This window comes from Rhizophagus irregularis, chromosome 8 (genome assembly GCF_026210795.1).
Source record: "Rhizophagus irregularis chromosome 8, complete sequence".
NCBI lineage: Eukaryota > Fungi > Glomeromycota > Glomeromycetes > Glomerales > Glomeraceae > Rhizophagus > Rhizophagus irregularis.
The window spans coordinates 581,671-602,492 of record NC_089436.1 but is presented as its reverse complement, the minus strand read 5'-3'; the positions used below and the strand labels follow the sequence as shown (position 1 = coordinate 602,492).

At 26.6% G+C, this 20,822-nt stretch overlaps 10 protein-coding genes across 10 annotated transcripts; 1 reads left to right on the top strand and 9 right to left on the bottom strand.

Annotated features, from left to right (window-relative positions):
• Positions 1–4,837: 4,837 nt before the first annotated feature.
• On the top strand, positions 4,838–7,242 carry OCT59_028032 (uncharacterized protein; the record flags this gene model as incomplete). Its single annotated transcript, XM_066147043.1, has 4 exons — positions 4,838–5,068; positions 5,140–5,203; positions 5,308–5,483; positions 5,556–7,242. 4 exons carry the CDS (start codon positions 4,838–4,840, stop codon positions 7,035–7,037), a joined length of 1,953 nt encoding a protein of 650 aa, XP_065993796.1. The 3' UTR covers positions 7,038–7,242.
• Positions 7,115–8,029, bottom strand: OCT59_028031 (uncharacterized protein; the record flags this gene model as incomplete). The annotated part of the gene is made up of 2 exons (XM_066147042.1): positions 7,115–7,192; positions 7,289–8,029. The coding sequence occupies 2 exons, from the start codon at positions 8,027–8,029 to the stop codon at positions 7,115–7,117; spliced, it is 819 nt and encodes a 272-aa protein (XP_065993795.1).
• A 732-nt stretch (positions 8,030–8,761) lies between these two features.
• OCT59_028030 (uncharacterized protein) lies at positions 8,762–9,457 on the bottom strand (the record flags this gene model as incomplete). Its single annotated transcript, XM_066147041.1, has 2 exons — positions 8,762–8,829; positions 9,358–9,457. 2 exons carry the CDS (start codon positions 9,455–9,457, stop codon positions 8,762–8,764), a joined length of 168 nt encoding a protein of 55 aa, XP_065993794.1.
• Positions 9,458–9,975: 518 nt separating this feature from the next.
• Positions 9,976–11,579, bottom strand: OCT59_028029 (uncharacterized protein). The gene has a single exon (XM_025321085.2). The coding sequence runs from the start codon at positions 11,503–11,505 to the stop codon at positions 10,054–10,056; it is 1,452 nt and encodes a 483-aa protein (XP_025169777.2). The 5' UTR covers positions 11,506–11,579; the 3' UTR covers positions 9,976–10,053.
• A 90-nt stretch (positions 11,580–11,669) lies between these two features.
• On the bottom strand, positions 11,670–12,503 carry OCT59_028028 (uncharacterized protein; the record flags this gene model as incomplete). The annotated part of the gene is made up of 2 exons (XM_066147040.1): positions 11,670–12,043; positions 12,263–12,503. 2 exons carry the CDS (start codon positions 12,501–12,503, stop codon positions 11,670–11,672), a joined length of 615 nt encoding a protein of 204 aa, XP_065993793.1.
• A 308-nt stretch (positions 12,504–12,811) lies between these two features.
• OCT59_028027 (uncharacterized protein) lies at positions 12,812–14,745 on the bottom strand. The gene has a single exon (XM_025308466.2). It carries the CDS (start codon positions 14,680–14,682, stop codon positions 13,231–13,233), a length of 1,452 nt encoding a protein of 483 aa, XP_025164161.2. The 5' UTR covers positions 14,683–14,745; the 3' UTR covers positions 12,812–13,230.
• A 59-nt stretch (positions 14,746–14,804) lies between these two features.
• Positions 14,805–15,707, bottom strand: OCT59_028026 (uncharacterized protein; the record flags this gene model as incomplete). Its single annotated transcript, XM_066147039.1, has 2 exons — positions 14,805–15,196; positions 15,416–15,707. 2 exons carry the CDS (start codon positions 15,705–15,707, stop codon positions 14,838–14,840), a joined length of 651 nt encoding a protein of 216 aa, XP_065993792.1. The 3' UTR covers positions 14,805–14,837.
• Positions 15,708–17,562: 1,855 nt separating this feature from the next.
• On the bottom strand, positions 17,563–18,355 carry OCT59_028025 (uncharacterized protein; the record flags this gene model as incomplete). The annotated part of the gene is made up of 2 exons (XM_066147038.1): positions 17,563–17,935; positions 18,207–18,355. 2 exons carry the CDS (start codon positions 18,353–18,355, stop codon positions 17,563–17,565), a joined length of 522 nt encoding a protein of 173 aa, XP_065993791.1.
• Positions 18,356–18,587: 232 nt separating this feature from the next.
• Positions 18,588–19,367, bottom strand: OCT59_028024 (uncharacterized protein; the record flags this gene model as incomplete). The annotated part of the gene is made up of 3 exons (XM_066147037.1): positions 18,588–18,746; positions 18,809–18,836; positions 19,189–19,367. The coding sequence occupies 3 exons, from the start codon at positions 19,365–19,367 to the stop codon at positions 18,588–18,590; spliced, it is 366 nt and encodes a 121-aa protein (XP_065993790.1).
• Positions 19,368–19,400: 33 nt separating this feature from the next.
• On the bottom strand, positions 19,401–20,134 carry OCT59_028023 (uncharacterized protein; the record flags this gene model as incomplete). The annotated part of the gene is made up of 2 exons (XM_066147036.1): positions 19,401–19,780; positions 19,855–20,134. 2 exons carry the CDS (start codon positions 20,132–20,134, stop codon positions 19,401–19,403), a joined length of 660 nt encoding a protein of 219 aa, XP_065993789.1.
• Between the last annotated feature and the right edge of the window lie 688 nt (positions 20,135–20,822).

The window sequence follows — 20,822 nt, the reverse complement described above, 5'->3', positions numbered from 1 at the left end:
AATAAGGTAAAATTTGGCAAAAAAATATACACTTTTTCATTACTATTAATATACATAGAAATATTTTTAAAAAAATAAAAAACTACATTATTAAATATTACTTTTTAAATTACAAAATTAGTATAAATAGTAGAAAACCAATTTTTTTATTAAAATTTTATATTTATATCTTTTAAAATAAATTCAAGATGGCAATAATAAATTTTTAAAAATTTTTAATATAAGAAATATAATCTTAATTATAATTATTTAGAGTTCTGACACAATACTTAGTGATGATTAGTCAGTTTTTCAATTTTAAATGATCCTATTCAGTTTTTGAAAAAGTTATAAAAAATGTATTCTTAAATTTTTAGGATGTGTGCAACAAATACTATAGTTAAGACTAATAAATGCTAAAATTTGACTTTTATACTTTTTTTTTAAAAATTAGCAAAGGTAAAATTAACCAAAGACTGAAAAAAACAACAAATACTAGTTTTAGTAAAATAAAAACATTCAAAAACCTCCCTAATTCTATATTGAATGGTTAGATTAAGACTAAAATTTATCACTTTTTTATACCATAAAAAATTGTAAACATAGCATTATTACTTTTCTGAAAATTTTTTAAAGACTATCAAAACTGATCAAAAATCACAAGACTAACTGATCATTTTGAATAATACTATAAAGGTATAGTAAACTTTTTTGAAAACTTTACTAGATATCAGATATATATTGGTCAAATATTAAAATATTAGTAATATGTCAATTACCTAATAATTATATACCTGATAATCCATATATTATATTCTGATATTTTAGGATTAATAATCCTGATATGATTTTTATAAATAATACAAATAGTTACACATAAATTATATATAAATTACATATCAGTTTATAAATAACTTTTTATATTTATATTATATTTCATCTTCTATTTTTATTCAATATCTCATTTTTGAAGAATATTATATAATAAATCAATTTAAAAGGTTTAAAAAAAATCAAAATTTAAGAATTTTAATGATATTAGTATTATTTGTATTTTACAATTAAATATAAGTAAGGATTAATAATATTATAATATTAATATAATTGATATGTACAAATGTAGTTAGATTATTATACTTGCAAATTTAATCATTTCAAACTCATTAAATTCAAGTTGAATTTGAATTTAAATTTGTATTGATGGAATTGTTAATTTTTATTAGATTTAACTTAATTAAATATAATCTAATTTTATAATTAGAAATAAATGAATTAAATGATTAATAAATTTATAATATTTAGTTAAAATAAATTAGTTTGTGAATTCAAATTGAATTTAAATTGAACTCAAATTTGACATAATTGAATTTATTTGATATTTTAGATAATAACTTTTTATTTGTAATTATCTGATATAAATATATTTGCAAGAGCATCTTAATCTTATTGCTTGCATTAGTTGCATATATTATTTTTAATTTTTAAATAAAAAAGAAATTTATGTTTGCAGATATCTTAAATATATTACTTGTATATATTATTTTAAATGTTTAACTAAAATAAATAGAATTTCAAATTAGAAAAAATATTTATAAAGGAAATATATATCTTTTTTTTTTAAAAAAAATCATTTATTAATAACCTTTTTTAAAAAAATAATTTGTATTTAAAAAATTTAATCATAAATGGTTCTGTATAGCAACCAATTACTTGATAAGACAAAGAAGGTAAACTTTTTTAAATGTCTTCTTTCTTTTATGTTACTTATATTATTCTTTTATCTAATAATTTAATAAATAACAATAATGTCACTGGTAAAAAAATGATTTATCCTACACATATCTTACACATATTGGGTACTCAAAATGTAGAAAATCATACACAAATAATACACATATCATACACATATCGGGTACTAATATATATATCATACATATATCAGGTACCTGATAGGTATACTATATATATAAGTATTCGTATGTATATGATATGTGTATTATTTGCTAATTTTCTACATTTAGCATCTGATATATGTAAGATATGTGTAGAATAGTGTGAGATAGAATTTTTTCATTTTTTTACCAGTGTGTAAAGATATAATAATGAGCATTACTATATATGCCACCCAAATTATTTTGGACTGCCGTAATTATAAGTAAAATCCCAAATTCAATTATGGCATCCCAAATTATTTTGGCACTTTACATAGTAAATTATATATAAACCGAATGAATTATGGCATCCCAAAATAATTTGGGCAGCATGTATAAGTATTACCATATAGGGATTGAAATCGATTCCCATTATTAGAATCAATTCTAAAATCAATTTAATCACGATTAATCATTTCGCAAATACTGATTTTTTTTATACTATTTATAATAGGGGTGTTTAAACACATATCACGTGATTACAAATTAACTGTGATTAACAAATAAATTTCCTTTTTGGAAATTTGTACAACCTTGTGCGATAGCAATTTGAATTTTATTGGGAGATAAAATTTCCTTTTTAGGAAGTTTGTGTTCTATCACGTGATTCGCGGCTGGAATTATGAATTTGGCTAAAATTAAGGGATCCGCCCTTGTAAACTATTATGAACAAATAATAATTTATGGTCATTAATTAACGAAACTGAGTAGATTTGATTTTTATTCGAGATTTGATTTAAAATCGATTCTTATCAATTTTCAATAGTTTTGATTTTAATCGAATCTTTTCTGATTTCTATTACCATAATATAGATGGTAGAAGCAAAGTCATCTTTAGGGAGATAACTGCAAGGTGACTTTACCAGAATCTACAATTTTATTGCTTTACTAGACAGTATGAGCAATGATTCTGAAATTTAGTTTGGAATTTCAATATTAATAAAGCAATAATAAAATAAAGAAAATAAAAAAAATGTATTAACTGTGTTGATATTTTTAGGATTTTATTGAATGGAAGAATATAAATTTTAAAAGTTGTTTATTTCAGGGGTATTTTTTCAAATTTTCTTATCCTACATATATGCCAAAGCATCATTTCAGATTTTTCAGAGCAGTTTTTCAGGATTCTAAACATCTTTCATTTAATTCAGTAAATATATAATTATAGTTAAATTTTTAACCTATAATAACTCAGCTAATACCAGTGCTAGAAATGCAATTTTACTGTCATTAGATTCCTTTCATTAAAATGATATAAATTCATTAAAATCCAATAAGTAGATTATTTAAAAACAGGGGATGTGTAGGATAGAAAATTTGAAAAAATGCCCCTGAAATAATTAACTTTTGAAAATTTTATATGACCAATAAGCAACTTTTACAGCTAGCCTATATATATATTATTCGGGATCCTAGTTCTTCTTCCAAGAATGTTTGCATTTCTTTGCATTTTACAATCTTTTACTTGGTTATAAAGGCACTGCATTGATAGTGTCAATTTTGCTTTTATTCTGCTACTTGACTGTTTGTTACTTTCTGGCATCATTTTTTCTGGCATCATTGATTTTTTCCTGCATCAAATTGATATATTTTCTATTTTTCCTTTTTGTCTCTGTCTTTTCTTTGGTTCATTGAAACATTGAATTCACAGTTGTCAGGATACATAATGTGTCATAGCGTTCCCAGTGTTGGCTTTTTGCTGAACAAAAGGACATTGGGCAGTATTATTGAGTCAACCGCAAATTTACGTAGCTGCTGTAACTTATGATCATGATAGTAAAACTATTGCGATGGGTATAAGCATCATTGAAATTTTATATTTTGTAAATATTTACTTATTTATTTTATTTATTTCCAATATATCTTAGTTATTACATCTTTTTTGAACCCATTTATATGTATGTGTATTGAGTCAAGAAATCGGTAACTACCATTCATTTAATGTCATCCTCGGTTCACAAATTTTTTTGATTCCACATCCCGATGTAGCCAAACAAATAAATATATTATACTCAACGTGTTAAGAACATAACTCCCAGCGCATATAGGCGCAGTTGAAATAGTATAATAACAGCTTATATTACTTTATAATACTATAATACTATGTTTTATAGATCATGTCATCATCCGTTGGCTTTTATGATTTTTCGTGAACATTGATTTTTTTATCAATTTGATCAATTTGACTAATATTATTTATTAGAGTGTGACGTATAAAATTTATCGGCTATTTACTACGTAAATCAAAGATAAATGTAAAGGTTAAAAACATCTACAAACTATCTAGTGAGCGAGATAAAATAGGCTATGTAATAATAATTATGATCAGTGCCGAAGCTGTGACACTAGTCTTTTTGAAAGGATAATATGACTGACATATGTGACAAATTTCTGTAGTGGAACACAGAACAGCCCAAGGCTTAGCATCACGTGATTAATATCGCTAACCAAAAAAATTCTTTCTAGAAGTTTTAAGCGTTTAAAATAAATGTGGCTAAATTTTATTTCTGCAAAGCACAATATGTCATGCACTTTATTCTATGCGAAACATCAAATTTTGAAATATATTTATTTGTGGGGAAGGCTATAGTGACACGTCCTTTCGCTTTCGTATTTCTTTATGAAAAATCTTACGAGTTTGGTAGTTTGAAAAATCAGATTCGACGATCGTCATATGTCAATTGTCAATTCACTTATCGTAATTATTAAAACCTAATTATTTATATGTAAATATATTGTGTATCAGAAGGATTGTGCCACGATGAACAAGGGTGTTAGATATTTAGATATTCCGAGTACAACATTTCACAAAAAACCTGACAAATGTATAAATTTATTTTCCTCCCTCATTTGAAAAAAAATTTTTTTATTTATTTCCTTTTTTTTTAAAAAAAAAATTTTTACGCAAGAAATTAATTAATTAAGCAATGGAGAATACAACCAATTTATTAAAACAAGTTATAGAAGAGGGACACGTAAAATTTCATGCGTATGATGAATTTTCAGATATAGAAGTAATTGAGAGAGGATCATTAGGAGCTGTATATAAAGCAACGTGGAATGATCATGGAATGATTGTTGCATTAAAAAGTAAATTCATCAAAAAAGAAGGAAATAGTAAAACTGATACGCAACTCTTAGATAAATTTATCAATGATGTAGGTATATCATCTTTTTTTATTTGTTAATAAATTTATACCAATATACTTATTGTTTTTTTTTAATTTAGATGAAATTGCATAAGAAAGTTGATTATCATCCTAATATATTACAATTTTATGGAATTAGTCAAGGTATTAAAGTTTGAAGTTGTAATTATTTCGATAGCCCTACGATATTTCTACTAATATATTTAATTAACCCCTCCTTTTTTAAATACGTTTGAACGTAACAATAGAACCAAACCTTAATAAATATTTATTAATGATGGATTATGCAGATGGTGGAACACTTGGTCATTATTTAAGTAAAAATTTTACATCATTATCATGGACTGATAAATTAAATTTTGCAAAACAGTTAGCAAGTGGTGTAGCATGTTTACATAAAGAGAAAATAATTCATCGAGATTTGGTAAGAATAAGTTTTAAATACTTTTATTCTATTTATTTATTTTCTCACAATTTAAAAACAAATTTCTTATAGAATTCTAGTAATATATTAATAAGAGAAGGTGTAATTAAAATAAGTAATTTTGGATCTTCAAGACAATTAAGTGAAACGTCCAAATCATCATCAGATTTAAAAGGATATATAATGTACATTGAACCACGAAGTTTGAAAAATTCCCAATATAGAAGAAACGATAAATCAGATGTATATAGTGTTGGGGTTTTATTATGGGAATTATCGAGTGGTAGACCACCATTTAAATCGACTTCTTCTTCAACATCATTAACTCAATTAGAACTTGCTAATAAAATATCAAACGGACAAAGAGAACGTCCTATTAAAGGAACACCACAAGCTTATATTGATATTTATTCTCAATGTTGGGATGGCGTTCCAAATCAGCGTCCTAATATCTTTCAAGTATTAGAAAAGCTTAACGGGATTACTCTTGAGAATACACGAGAGAAAAGTCTTGGGAAATCTATTTCCGAAAAGAAGATTAAAAGTAATGATAGCACAACACAAAAGAGGAGAATCACTGATAGGAAGAGTATTTCATCTATTTCGGACATTTCATCAGATTTATTAAATACGATGAATCAAAAAAGTAATCATTCAGTAAGGAGGAGCATACACTCGATATCCATATCAAATCTCAATTACGACTTCAACAGCAATTCTTCCCCACTAAAAAGTCCGAAATTGCCTAATTCTCGTCGTAGTTCAACTAATTCAATTAATTCACCTCCAACTTCTCCCACAACATTGACACAAAATAAAAAAATAATTGCAAATACAGATAAAGCATTCTTTGAGGAAATATTAAAATTCTTTGAAGAAATATTAGAAATAAGTGGAGATACAAATACAATGATACAAAGTTTAAAAGAATATTTACATAATCGTATGAGAGAACACAAATCAACATTTAAGTCGTTACGAAGACATCGTGATGACTTAAGATTTTCTTGTTTAATTGGATTTTTCTTTGAAAATGCTATTGGTACAGCACAAGATAAACAAGAAGCTTTCAATCATTATAAGAAATCATCGGATTCAAATGATTCCATTGGCCAATATTTTTTAGGCAGATGTTATTATTGGGGTTATGGTATTAAACAAGATAGGAAGAAAGCATATGAATTACTTAAAAAAAGTAGTGATAGTGGTAATAGTAGAGGACAATGGATGTTAGGATATTGCTATGAAAGAGGTTATGGTACTACCAAAAATCTTCAAAGTGCCTTTGATCAATTTTTAGCTAGTGCTGAAGCTGGTAATGTTACTTCTCAAATGGATTTAGGTAGATGTTATGAAGATGGCATTGGTATTAAAAAGAATATTCCTAAAGCTATAGAATGTTATGAAAAAGCTTCTAAAGGTGGTCTCGCTCTTGCTCAAAAAAAATTGGATAATTTATTAAAACAACAACGCCGACTTCAAAGCGCCACTAAAAAACAACCACAACACCTACAACAACTGCAACTATCTGAAAGTACTGTAAACGCTATTTAGTTTATTGTAATTTTGTATTATTATAGTCAATAATAAAGAAAAATAGTTTTTTTATTTCATCAAATAAAAATTATTTTTTAATGTTTCGTAGTTGATTTAGTTGTTTCTCGCGCCGCGAATATTAGAAATAGGTCATTTGAAATTTTGCGTAAATACTTTAATAAAGTTTAAAGTTACTTTAGTTTTACGTTTTTTACTACTTGGTATACTTCATAATCTTCCAAAATGTATTCTCCAATACTTATACTCACGCATATTGAATATGTATAATTACTACATATCTTAATAATGTTACGCTCTATAATTAAATCCCATCCGCCACCAAAAGCAGGACCATATTTTAAATCATAACTTACTGCAGAATTTTTATTACTTTTAACTCTTGTTATAAATGCCGAATTAATTTCTTCCTTTTTTATAAAAGAAAATAAGAAACTATCTAGTGTAGATTGCCAAGTTCCATTATTTTGAACAATAGTACTATAACGTTGCCAACTTAATGGATTATAACCTCCAATTAACCGGCCATTTTCTTTTAATTTTGATATCATAATGGTTGAACCTTTGTTATCACATAATTCATGAAATTTTGCAGCCTCGAATCCATCTCTACTTGCACGATAAAGAAGTTTGAATAGATAAGGAGTACTTTTAGTGTCATAAAAAGACTTTTCTTTTTTATCAATCCAGCTTGCAATTATTGATAAATGATCTCTTTCGATAAGAACAGAGTCAATATAAGATAAATTCCGTCTTAAAGGTAATACTGCATTAACTGGTGGCGTGTCAGGATCAAAATGATACCCAATAATATCTTTATAAAGTTGTTTTGGAAATATTGGCTCAAATTGATTAACCTTTCTCCAAAAAACTTTTGCAGGAATTTGAAACCATCTAATATGTGGAATTAAATCGTGTAGAATTTTTTCCAATTCTTTAAAGTTACTTGATGTCCATTGAGATAAGTTATCAACATTATATTGAGTTGACATTCTCGCAAGAGCCCATTTAAGTACAAATTCCCAAATTTCAATTTCTTCCATTTCAAGTTCATTATTTTTTAAGAAAAGAATGATAAGATCCGTTTCCAATGAAGTGAATTTTGGAGATTCAAAAAGTATTTTAGGATTTTCACAGATAGAATTTAAACAAAATTTACGTAAATCTTCACATCCCCCATGCCGAAATATAATTTGAAGAATGTCAACGGGATCATTTTTTAAATATTCTACTCGGTTATCAATCCAACAAGTTTGAATATAATCACTTAATTTTTGCAAATTCAATTCATCAGATGCCATTAAAAGTTTTAACATTTGTGATCCATTTTGTTTATTAAAATTAACTAATCCAGTATATATATATTTTAAAATTAATTCAACGATTTCTGGAGAAATATTTGGCTTTTTAAAAATAATAATTCCATTTTCTTTTTTTGCCCATTCTTTTGATAATGCAGTTCTAAAATATGTTGACCTAGCACTTAATATTAATGAATGTGCAAAGAATTCTTTCATATTTTGACCTTCTCCAGCTTGAATAATTAAATCATAATTATCTCCAGAAATAAGAAGTTGACCAATATCTTGTGATAAATCTAATAACAAGTTTTCCGCCATTTATTTTCAAAAAATTTAACGTTGGAAAAGAATTGTTGCACTAAACTTTATAATAAATAAATGAAGATCGTATATCATGTGATATGTAACCGCGGATCAATTTAATTAAATTCCATCCACTACCACATAATTTAAATGATAACATACTGCATAAATTTGATAATTATTATCACCTGTAACTCTGTTAAAAATGTCGAATTAATTTCTTCCTTTTTGTAAAAGAAAATAAGAAACTATCTTATCTGGTGTTAATTGCCAAGTTCCATTATTTGAACATGACTATTATAAGGATGCCAGCTTAATGGATTATAATCTCCCATTTTCTTTTGATTTTGATATTATAATAGTCGAACCTTTGTTATCACATAACTCATGAAATATTGCAGCTTCAAATCCGCGATAAAGACTTTTATTATTATAAAAAGATTTTTCCATTTTACCAACCCAGCTTGCAATTATAGATAAATGGATTTCTTTCGATAAGAACGGAATTAATATTAAATAAATTACGTCTTAAAGTTAGTATTGTATAATTGGTTGTGTGTCAGCCTGTCAGGGTCAACATGATATCCCATAATATCTTTATAAAGTTGGTTTAGAAATATTGGCTCAAATTGATTAACCTTTCTCCAAAAAACTTTTCCAGGGATTGAAACCATCTAATATGTGGAATTAAATCGTGTAGGATTCTTCAAAATTACTTGATGTCCATCGAGATAAGTTATCAACATTATCATGTTGAGTTGACATTCTTTCAAGAGCCCATTTAAGTATGGATTCCCAAATATCGATTTCTTCCATTTCAAGCTCATTACTTTTTAAGAAAAGAATAATAAGGTCTTTTTCTAATGAAGTGAATTTTGGAGATTTAATATTTTAGGATCTTTACAAATAGTATCTAAACAACATTTTACGTAAATTTTCACATCCCTCATGGCCTCATACCGAAATACATTCAAAGAACGTCAACAGGATCATTTTTAAATATCCTGCTTGATTATCAGTCGAATAAGTTTGAATAAAATCACTCAATTTTTGCAAATTCAATTCGTCAGATGCCATTAACATTTATGTTCCATTTTGTTTATTAAAATTAACTAATCCAGCATAAAGATATTTCAATAATTTCTGGATAATAATTCCATTTTCTTTTTTACCCATTCTTTTGATAATGCAGTTTTAAAATATGTTGACTTAACACTTAATATTAATGAATTCTTTCATACTTTGACCTTCTCCAGCTTGAATAATTAAATTATGGCCATAACAAGTTTTCCGCCATTTATTTTCAAAAATTAACGATAGAAAAAGAATTGTCGCACTAAACTTTATAATAAATAAATGAAGATTTGATATATAACGGCGAATCAATTTAATTTATTTTATCGTGTTTATTATCACTTTTTTACTACCTGATATACTTCATAATCTTCCAAAATATAATCTATTTCATATTTTATAATATTATATACGCCTGAATATATACCATTACCATATGTTTTAATAATATTATTATGCTCTATAATTAAATCCCATCCAATACCAAAAGCTGGTCCATAATTTAAATTATAAGATACTGCATAAATTTGATAATTATCATCGTCTTTAACTCTTGTTAAAGATGCCGAATTAATTTCTTCTTTTTTTGCAAAAGAGAATAAGAAACTATCTGATGTAGATTGCCAACTTCCATCATTATTAACATGAGAATTATAAGGATGCCAACTTAATGGATTATAACCTCCAATTAACAGGCCATTTTCTTTTAATTTTGATATCATAATAGTCGAACCTTTGTTATCACATAATTCATGAAATTTTGCAGCTTCAAATCCATCTCTACTTGCACGATAAAGAAGTTTGAATAAATAAGGAGTACTTTTAATATTATAAAAAGATTTTTCCTTTTTATCAATCCAGCTTGCAATTATTGATAAATGATCTCTTTCGATAAGAACAGAATCAATATTAGATAAACTACGTCTTAAAGGTAATATTGTATTAATTGGTGGCGTGTCGGGATCAATATGATATCCCATAATATCTTTATAAAGTTGTTTTGGAAATATTGGCTCAAATTGATTAACCTTTCTCCAAAACACTTTTGCAGGAATTTGAAACCATCTAATATGTGGAATTAAATCGTGTAGGATTTTTTCTAATTCTTCAAAATTACTTGATGTCCATTGAGATAAGTCATCAACATTATGTTGAGTTGACATTCTTTCAAGAGCCCATTTAAGTACAAATTCCCAAATTTCAATTTCTTCCATTTCAAGCTCATTATTTTTTAAGAAAAGAATAATAAGGTCTTTTTCTAATGAAGTGAATTTTGGAGATTCAAAAAGTGTCTTAGGATTTTTACAAATAGCATCTAAACAAAATTTACGTAAATCTTCACATCCCTCATACCGAAATACAATTTGAAGAGCTCCAACAGGATCATTTTTTAAATATTCTGCTTGATTATCAATCAAATAAGTTTGAATAAAATCACTTAATTTATGCAAATTCAATTCATCAGATGCCATTAAAAGTTTTAACATTTGTGCTCCATTTTGTTTATCAAAATTAACTAATCCCGTATAAAAATATTTTAAAATTAATTCAATAATTTCTGGAGAAATATTTGGCTTTTTAAAAATAATAATTCCATTTTCTTTTTTCGCCCATTCTTTTGATAATGCAGTTTTAAAATATGTTGACCTAGCACTTAATATTAATGAATGTGCAAAGAATTCTTTCATATTTTGACCTTCTCCAGCTTGAATAATTAAATCATGGCCATCTCCAGTAGTAAGAAGTTGACCAATATCTTGGGATAAATCTAATAAAAAATTTTCCATCATGAATTTCAGTTTACAACGTTATCAAAAAACTGTTATTTAACGTCAGTGTTAGAAAGAGAAAGAATTTGTAGCACGGTGCTATCATTAAATAAAATTCGGAGCTTTATTGATTATTTTCCGGATGAAAATCGTATGTCATGTGATATTATAACTGTGACATCAGTTTATTTATAATCATTTTTTACTACTTGATGTACTTCATAATCTTCCAAAATATGATTTTGTCCAGAATTTATCATATCATATACGCCTGAATATGTACTTTTACCACCCGTACTAATAATGTTATTACGATCTATAATTAAATCCCATCCAAAACCAAAAGCTGGTCCATAACTTAAATGATAACATACTGCATAAATTTGACAACGATTATCACCTGCAACTCTTGTTAAAAATGCCGAATTAATTTCTTCTTTTTTTGTAAAAGAAAATAAGAAACTATCTGATGTAGATTGCCAACTTCCATTGCTATTAACATGAGAATTATAAGGATGCCAACTTAATGGATTATAACCTCCAATCAACCGGTCATTTTCTTTTAATTTTGATATCATAATAGTCGAACCTTTATTATCACATAACTCATGAAATTTTGCAGCTTCAAATCCATCTCTACTTGCACGATAAAGAAGTTTGAATAAATAAGGAGTACTTCTAGTATTATAAAAAGACTTTTCCTTTTTATCAATCCAGCTTGCAATTATTGATAAGTGATCTCTTTTGATAAGAACAGAATCAATATAAGATAAATTACGTCTTAAAGGTAATATTGCATTAATTGGTGGTGTGTCAGGATCAATATGATATCCAATAATATCTTTATAAAGTTGTTTTTGAAATATTGGCTCAAATTGATTAATCTTTCTCCAAAAAACTTTTCCAGGAATTTGAAACCATCTAATATGTGGAATTAAATCGTGTAAAATTTTTTCTAATTCTTCAAAATTATTTGACACCCATTGAGATAAGTCATCAACATTATGTTGAGTAGACATTCTTGCAAGAGCCCATTTAAGTATGGATTCCCAAATATCAATTTCTTCCATTTCAAGCTTATTATTTTTTAAGAAAAGAATAATAAGGTCTTTTTCTAATGAAGTGAATTTTGGAGATTCAAAAAGTATTTTAGGATCTTTACAAATAGTGTCTAAACAAAATTTACGTAAATTTTCACAACTCTCATACCGAAATACAATTTGAAGAACGCCAACAGGATCATTTTTTAAATATTCTGCTTGATTATTAATCAGATAAGTTTGAATATAATCATTTAATTTTTGCAAATCCAATTCATCAGATGCCATTAAAAGTTTTAACATTTGTGCTCCATTTTGTTTATTAAAATTAACCAATCCAGTATAAAGATATTCTAAAATTAATTCAATAATTTCTGGAGAAATATTTGGCTTTTTGAAAATAATTACACCATTTTCTTTTTTCGCCCATTCTTTTGATAATGCAGTTTTGAAATATGTTGACCTAGCTCTTAGTATTAATGAATGTGCAAAAAATTCTTTCATATTTTGACCTTCTCCAGCTTGAATAATTAAATCATAATTATCTCCAGAAGTAAGAAGTTGACCAATATCTTGTGATAAATCTAATAACAAGTTTTCCGCCATTTTTATTTTCAAAAATTAGAGAAAGAATTGTCGTACTAACTTTATAATAAATAAATGAAGATCACATATCATGTGATATGTAACAGCGAATCAATTTAATTTATTTATCATCATTTTTTACTACCTGATGTACCTCATAATCTTCTAAAATATAATCTTTACCACAATTTATAATTTTAAATACATCTGAATATGTACCGCAACCATATGTTCTAATAAATTTTTTACGCTCTATAATTAAATCCCATCCGTCTCCAAAAGCTGGCCCATAATTTGAATCATAACATACTGCGTAAACTCCAGAATTTTTAACTCTTGTTAAAAATGCCGAATTAATTTCTTCCTTTCTTGTAAAAGAAAATAAGAAACTATCTGATGTAGATTGCCAACTTCCATTGCTATTAGTATAAGAATTATAAGGATGCCAACTTAATGGATTATAACCTCCAATTAACTGGCCATTTTCTTTAAATTTTGATATCATAATGGTCGAACCTTTATTATCACATAATTCATGAAATTTTGCAGCTTCAAATCCATCTCTACTTGCACGATAAAGAAGTTTGAATAAATAAGGAGTACTTTTAGTATTATAAAAAGACTTTTCCTTTTTATCAATCCAGCTTGCAATTATTGATAAATGATCTCTTTCGATAAGAACAGAATCAATATTAGATAAACTACGTCTTAAAGGTAATATTGCATTAGTTGGTGTTGTGTCAGGATCACAATAATATCCAATAATATCTTTATAAAGTTGTTTTGGAAATATTGCTTCAAATTGATTAATCTTTCTCCAAAAGAGTTTTGAAGGAATTTGAAACCATCTAATATGCGGAATTAAATCATGTAAAATTATTTCTAATTCTTCAAAATTACTTGATGTCCATTGAGATAAGTTATCAACATTATGTTGAGTTGACATTCTTACAAGAGCCCATTTAAGTATGAATTCCCAAATATCAATTTCTTCCATTTCAAGCATATCATTTTTTAAGAAAAGAATAATAAGGTCTTTTTCCAATGAAGTGAATTTTGGAGATTCAAAAAGTATATTAGGATCTTTACAAATAGTATCTAAACAAAATTTACGTAAATCTTCACAACTCTCATACCGAAATACAATTTGAAGAACATCAACAGGATCATTTTTTAAATATTCTGCTTGATTATCAATCAAATAAGTTTGAATGTAATCACTTAATTTTTGCAAATTCAGTTCATCAGACGCTATCAAAAGCTTTAACACTTTTGCACCATTTTGCTTATCGAGATTAATTAATCCAGTATAAAGATATTTTAAAATTAATTCCATGATTTCTGGAGAAATATTTGACTTTTTGAAAATAATTACACCATTTTCTTTTTTTGCCCATTCTTTTGATAATGCAGTTTTAAAATATGTTGACCTAGCACTTAATATTAATGAATGTGCAAAGATTTCTTTTATGTTTTGACCTTCTCCAGTTTGAATAATTAAATCATGGCCATCTCCAGTAGTAAGAAGTTGTCCAATATCTTGGGATAAATCTAATAAAAAATTTTCCGTCATTATTTTTATAACGTTATCAAAAAAACTGTTATTTAAACGTTAGCGTTAGAAAGAGGAAAGAATGAATATTTATTGTTGCACAGTATCGTGAACATTAAATAAAATTCGGAATGGCGTGTCATGTGATATAACCGTGACATCAGTTTATTTAATAATCATTTTTTTACTACTTGATATACTTCATAATCTTCCAAAATATGATTATGTCCAGAATTTATAATATTGTATACGTCTAAATATGTACCTCTACCACATGTTTTAATAATATTATTACGATCTATAATTAAATCCCATCCACTACCAAAAGCTGGACCGTAATTTGAACCATAACATACTGCATAAACTTGAGAATCTAGATTAACTCTTGTTATATATGCCGAATTAATTTCTTCTTTTTTTGTAAAAGAAAATAAGAAACTATCTGATGTAGATTGCCAACTTCCATTGCTATTAGTATAAGAATTATAAGGATGCAAACTTAATGGATTATAACCTCCAATTAACTTGCCATTTTCTTTTAATTTTGATATCATAATAGTCGAACCTTTATTATCACATAACTCATGAAATTTTGCAGCTTCAAATCCATCTCTACTTGCACGATAAAGAAGTGTGAATGAATAAGGAGTACTTCTAGTATTATAAAAAGACTCTTCCTTTTTATCAATCCAGCTTGCAATTATTGATAAATGATCTCTTTCGATAAGAACAGAATCAATATAAGATAAATTACGTCTTAAAGGTAATATTGCATTAGTTGGTGGTGTGTCAGGATCACAATAATATCCCATAATATCCTCATAAAGTTGTTTTGGAAAGATTGACTTAAATGGATTAACCTTTCTCCAAAAAAGTTTTGAAGGAATTTGAAACCATCTAATATGTGGAATTAAATCGTGTAGGATTTTTTCTAATTCCTCGAAATTACTTGATGTCCATTGGGATAAATTATCAACATTATGTTGAGTCGACATTCTTGCAAGAGCCCATTTAAGTACGAATTCCCAAATTTCAATTTCTTCCATTTCAAGTTCATTATTTTTTAAGAAAAGAATAATAAGATCTTTTTCCAATGAAGTGAATTTTGGAGATTCAAAAAGTATTTTAGGTTCTTCACAGATAGAATCTAAACAAAATTTACGTAAGCCTTCACAACTCTCATATCGAAATGTAATTTGAAGAACATCAACAGGATCATTCTTTAAATATTCTGCTTGATTATCAATCAGATAAGTCTGAATATAATCACTTAATTTTTGCAAATTCAGTTCATCAGATGCCACTAAAAGTTTCAACACCTTTACACTATTTTGCTTATCGAAATTAACTAATCCAGTATAAAGATAATTTAAAATTAATTCCATGATTTCCGGAGAAATGTTTGGCTTTTTGAAAATAATTACACCATTTTCTTTTTTTGCCCATTCTTTTGATAATGCAGTTTTAAAATATGTTGACCTAGCACTTAAAATTAATGAATGCGCAATGAGTTCTTTCATGTTTTGACCTTCCCCAGCTTGAATAATTAAATCATGGCCATCTCCAGTAGTAAGAAGTTGACCAATATCTTGTGATAAATCTAATAAAAAATTTTCCGCCATTAATTTTATAACGTTAAAAACTGTTATTTAAACGTTGGCGTTAGAAAGAGGAAAGAATGAATATTTATTGTTGCACAGTAATGTAAAAGTTGTTTAAATAGATGAAAATCGCATGTCATGTGGACACTGTTTTTGTGTTCATAATGAATTATAATAAAAAAAAAAATCATTATAATAAAATTATAATAAAAAATAAACTTTTTTATTTTTATTTACTATATTTTAAAAGTATAATTGCAAATTTGCAATGATATATATATACAATCAGATGTTTTTACAATCATATCACTCTTATATATTATATATTATCATTTAATTTTAATGTCTTGAAAATTTAATTTTTTTTTTTTACTAACTATGATACTATTAGAATAACGTTAATGTAAACTATTCTAATATTATTATAAATTTGTAAACTATTCTGTCTATTTATCATTTTGATATAAAACTCCATATGTGCACTGTTGAGTGATTATAATAGTTAATCAGATAGGTAACATTTGAAATACACTATTTTAACATGTTGCTATAATGTCTACTAAACCTAATAGACTATAAGATCCACTTGAAAATTTAAGATTAATATATACTTTTTATAATTATTTTCATATGCTAATTGCAGTTACTAATATAAAAAAAATTTTAGGTTTAAATTATTAGATGAGTTTATCTGACTTCAATTTTTTTTTTAAAAAAAAAACTGTTTTTTTTTATATTTAGGAAGTGTTTACTACTAATACTTCCTTTATCTTTTTTTTATAGGTTTCCTTTTCAACTTTCGATTCTGAAAATTTAAATGAGTTTTTAAAAAATATTTCAAAAACTTTTTTAAAAATATTTTCTATTAGAACCTAGATAAGTTTTTAATGTTACATTACTTTTGAAAACTTTTTTTTCTAAGAAACATTCTTGCTAATATTTTGTTTTTTTGCCTTTTTCAGTCATTTAACATACATTACATGTTATAAGATAATATATAGTTTAATCAATGTTGGGCAATTGGACAATTTGATGTTTTGGACATCTGTCCAAAACCCTGTCCAAAACCTGTCCAAAACCAAAACCTTTTTTCATTGGACAAGTTTTGGACAGATTACGTGATTATTAAATTAATTTGGGCCAAAATTATAACCAATTCTGGTAAGCATTATATAAAATAAATGTTAATTACAAATTTATATTAGCATTACTAAATTTTAAGCCATTATTTAATATTTATTATTAACATTATATTATATATTGAACGAAAAAAATTATAATAAACTAATTACATATTTAACTAATTAAATTCTGAAGACACAGATATAAATTCTGGCCTTTCCAATTCTCTAATAAAAAGATCTCGTAAGTTCCACTTTGCATCAGCATTAATAGCAGGATGGATATATGAATTTAATAGATCATTATCACTACAATTTAATGATTCCTCTGTAACATTCAGATTCTGTGCTCTTTCTTCTTCCATTAATAGCTCATTCCATTCATTCAGACGTTCAGTCCAATCTTGTTCAGTTGTTATGTAATTGGATGTTTCTTGTAAGTCCTCAAGTATTCTTTCAGCTTCATTTTGTTCTGTATTACCAGTTTCTTGTTCATCTGATTCAATAATTGGTGGCGTAATATTTACCTTTATTTTTTCAGATTCACGTTTCCTTTTTTTTCATTTTCAGTCTGATGAATATCTGCTCGAAGTTGAGCCATAGTTACAACTCTTTCATGCTAAATAAATAAATAAAAATTAATTAGTAAATATCAATAATATATAAAAAACAAAACAATATTGCCTTTAATTTGTTTCTTCGAGGAGTGTGCAAAAATCCCATAGATGAGAATAATCGTTCTACAGAGGCTGAATTCACACAAATACTGAAAATTTTTGTTGCTATAAATCCTAATTCCTTGCACATTGTAGAACAATAATACCAATATGCCAAAACATCATCACCAAATTGCTCATATGTTTCATTATTAAAAGGTGGTTTTTTAACTTGATAAGATTCAAATTGTGCAAGTAGTTTTGTTGGCTTTTCAGATGTCCAAGCTTTATAATAATAATCAAGCCAAGTTCCCATTGTTACAAAATTGATTATTTCTAAGTCAGGATTAAATTTGTTAAGGCGATATTTGGGATGAAGTACAAGAGAAAGTAGTAGTATAGGCTGTTCCCAGTCATTCCAACGTTTTTCAAGACGTGAAATTATGCCTTCAGACAAGAATCGATCTGTATTCTGCTCCCAAAATTTAATAAAATATCCAAAAGATAAAGCAACATCATGTAGTCGAGCCTTATCTGTTTGCAATTTATCAAGTCGCTCCACAATAAGGTTTCATCAATGTTGCAAGTTGTGAAATACGGGACCAAAATAAATCACCCATAATTATTTGGCAGATATCAGTTGGAAGGTATAATTCAGTAGATCTTGATGAAGTTTCTTCAAGAGGCTCATAACGAGTAACTAAATTCTATTAAAAAATAATAAATTAGTATTTAATTTTTTAATATTTAATTAATAAATTTCACTTACTCTCAATGCCTGTTTAGTCCGAATTAAACTTAAATAACATTCATAATAAGAATTCCATCTTGTATCGCCGGGTCTTATTATTGCATAATATTTTGAGTAAAGTTCTCGTTGAATATTTCGTAATTTTCCAATAAAATACACATTATTAGGATGATTAAAATAATTAACCAATTTTACGGCATTAGTAGATGCATTTTTCAAGATACTAGATTCTTTAAAAATCTCTCCAACAGCTAAATTGCATTGATGTGCAAAGCATGGTAAAAATACATATTGAGGGTATTTGAGACGAAGCTGTTGTCTAAATAAAATAAAAATTCATTAAATAAATTAAAAAAAAATAAATTAATTAATAAATAATAAATACACAATCAACTTACCGTGCTGAAGCATATGCCGCAGCACTATCACTCACAAGTGCGGCTACTTTAATTGATTGATCCTTTAAATCATTTAATATTTCTTCTATTTTTGGTATAACATCAATTGCACGTCCTCTTTGATCACTTATATCTACTGCTTTCCATATCAAAGTTTCGCCAGAAGGTAATATAATCATAATTCCAAGTAATTCTTGATTTACAATATTTTTCTAACCATCGAATGAAAGAGTAATACCAGCTTGTTCATGTACCTGGTTTAACTTTTCTTTACGTAATTGTTCAATACCTTTAATAGCTTGATCTAATATTGGACCAGCTAGTTGCTTTCGATCTGGCAACTTTAACTTTGGATTTAACCAATGAAAAAAAGCATGTGTTGAAGGATTATTAACCCATTGAAATGACCAGCCATTAGATACTGTTATCCTAATTAAAAGATCATGGAATTTAGGAATTTCGGATTTATTAGGATCACGTACAGCAAATTTGGATATTGATGATTGATAATAAGATTCAGATGACCGGCGACTTAAATTAAATGATGAGGACATAGAATTTGTACAAAAACTTGAAATAGATGCACTATCATCTGTAAATACAATCAAACAATTAATTAATAAACATATTTTTTTAAAAAATCTTAAAAAAAATACATATGCTTACCATCAATACGTATATGTTTAGATGGTGGCATTTCTTCATCAACATCACAATTTCCAAGTATTTCCTCTGCTTCTCCTTTATATTTGTCCCAAAAATATTTACAATTTGTTAAATGTTTTTTAATTCTTTCCTTTCTATTTACTATAGGTTTGGCATCATCTTTTAAAACCTCAGCACAACAATTGCAAATACATTGACGGTCTTTGTCTCCTGAATTAGTTTTTTTCAAAATTGTTACATATGTAAAAAGAATATGCCTAGGTCGGCCTCCACGTGGCATAAGTTAAAATATTATTAAATTTAAACTTTAAAGTGTAAATGTAGTAAGGTTATAACTTATAAGCAGAGTATAAAGAAAAAAAATATTACGAAGTTATGAACAAAAGTAAAAAAAAGATAATCTTGAAATGATCTACATATAATCTCTTAGTCTTACTAAATATGGGTTTTAGACAGTTTTGGACAATTTTGGACAGTCCAAAACCTAGTTTTGGACAGTTTTGGACAGTTTTGGACTGTCCAAAACCCATAGAACTTTTGGACAGTTTAGGACGGTCCAAAACTAGTTTTGGACCGTCCAAAACTGTCCAATTCAAAAAACCAATTGGACAAGTCCAAAACCCAACACTGGTTTAATATTATATTTTAATGTATATTGTATAGTAGTAGATAAATTACATTTAATACACAGATTTATTATTAAAATTCTGCACATATTTTTAATAACTTGAAGAACTGCATAAATTTAATCCTGCAGAACTGTGCAGTTCTGCATTTTTCCAAAAATCTGCACAGTTTTTATTAGATTTTTCCTCCAATACTTTATGTTAAGGTATAAGTTTGTGCAGAAATAATTTCTAAAAATCTGTATAGATTTGCATTCAAAAAATTTTCTAAAATATTCTAATTTCATCTTTATTAAATCACTTTTTTTAGTGCAGTATATGAATAATACATTTGAAATTTTT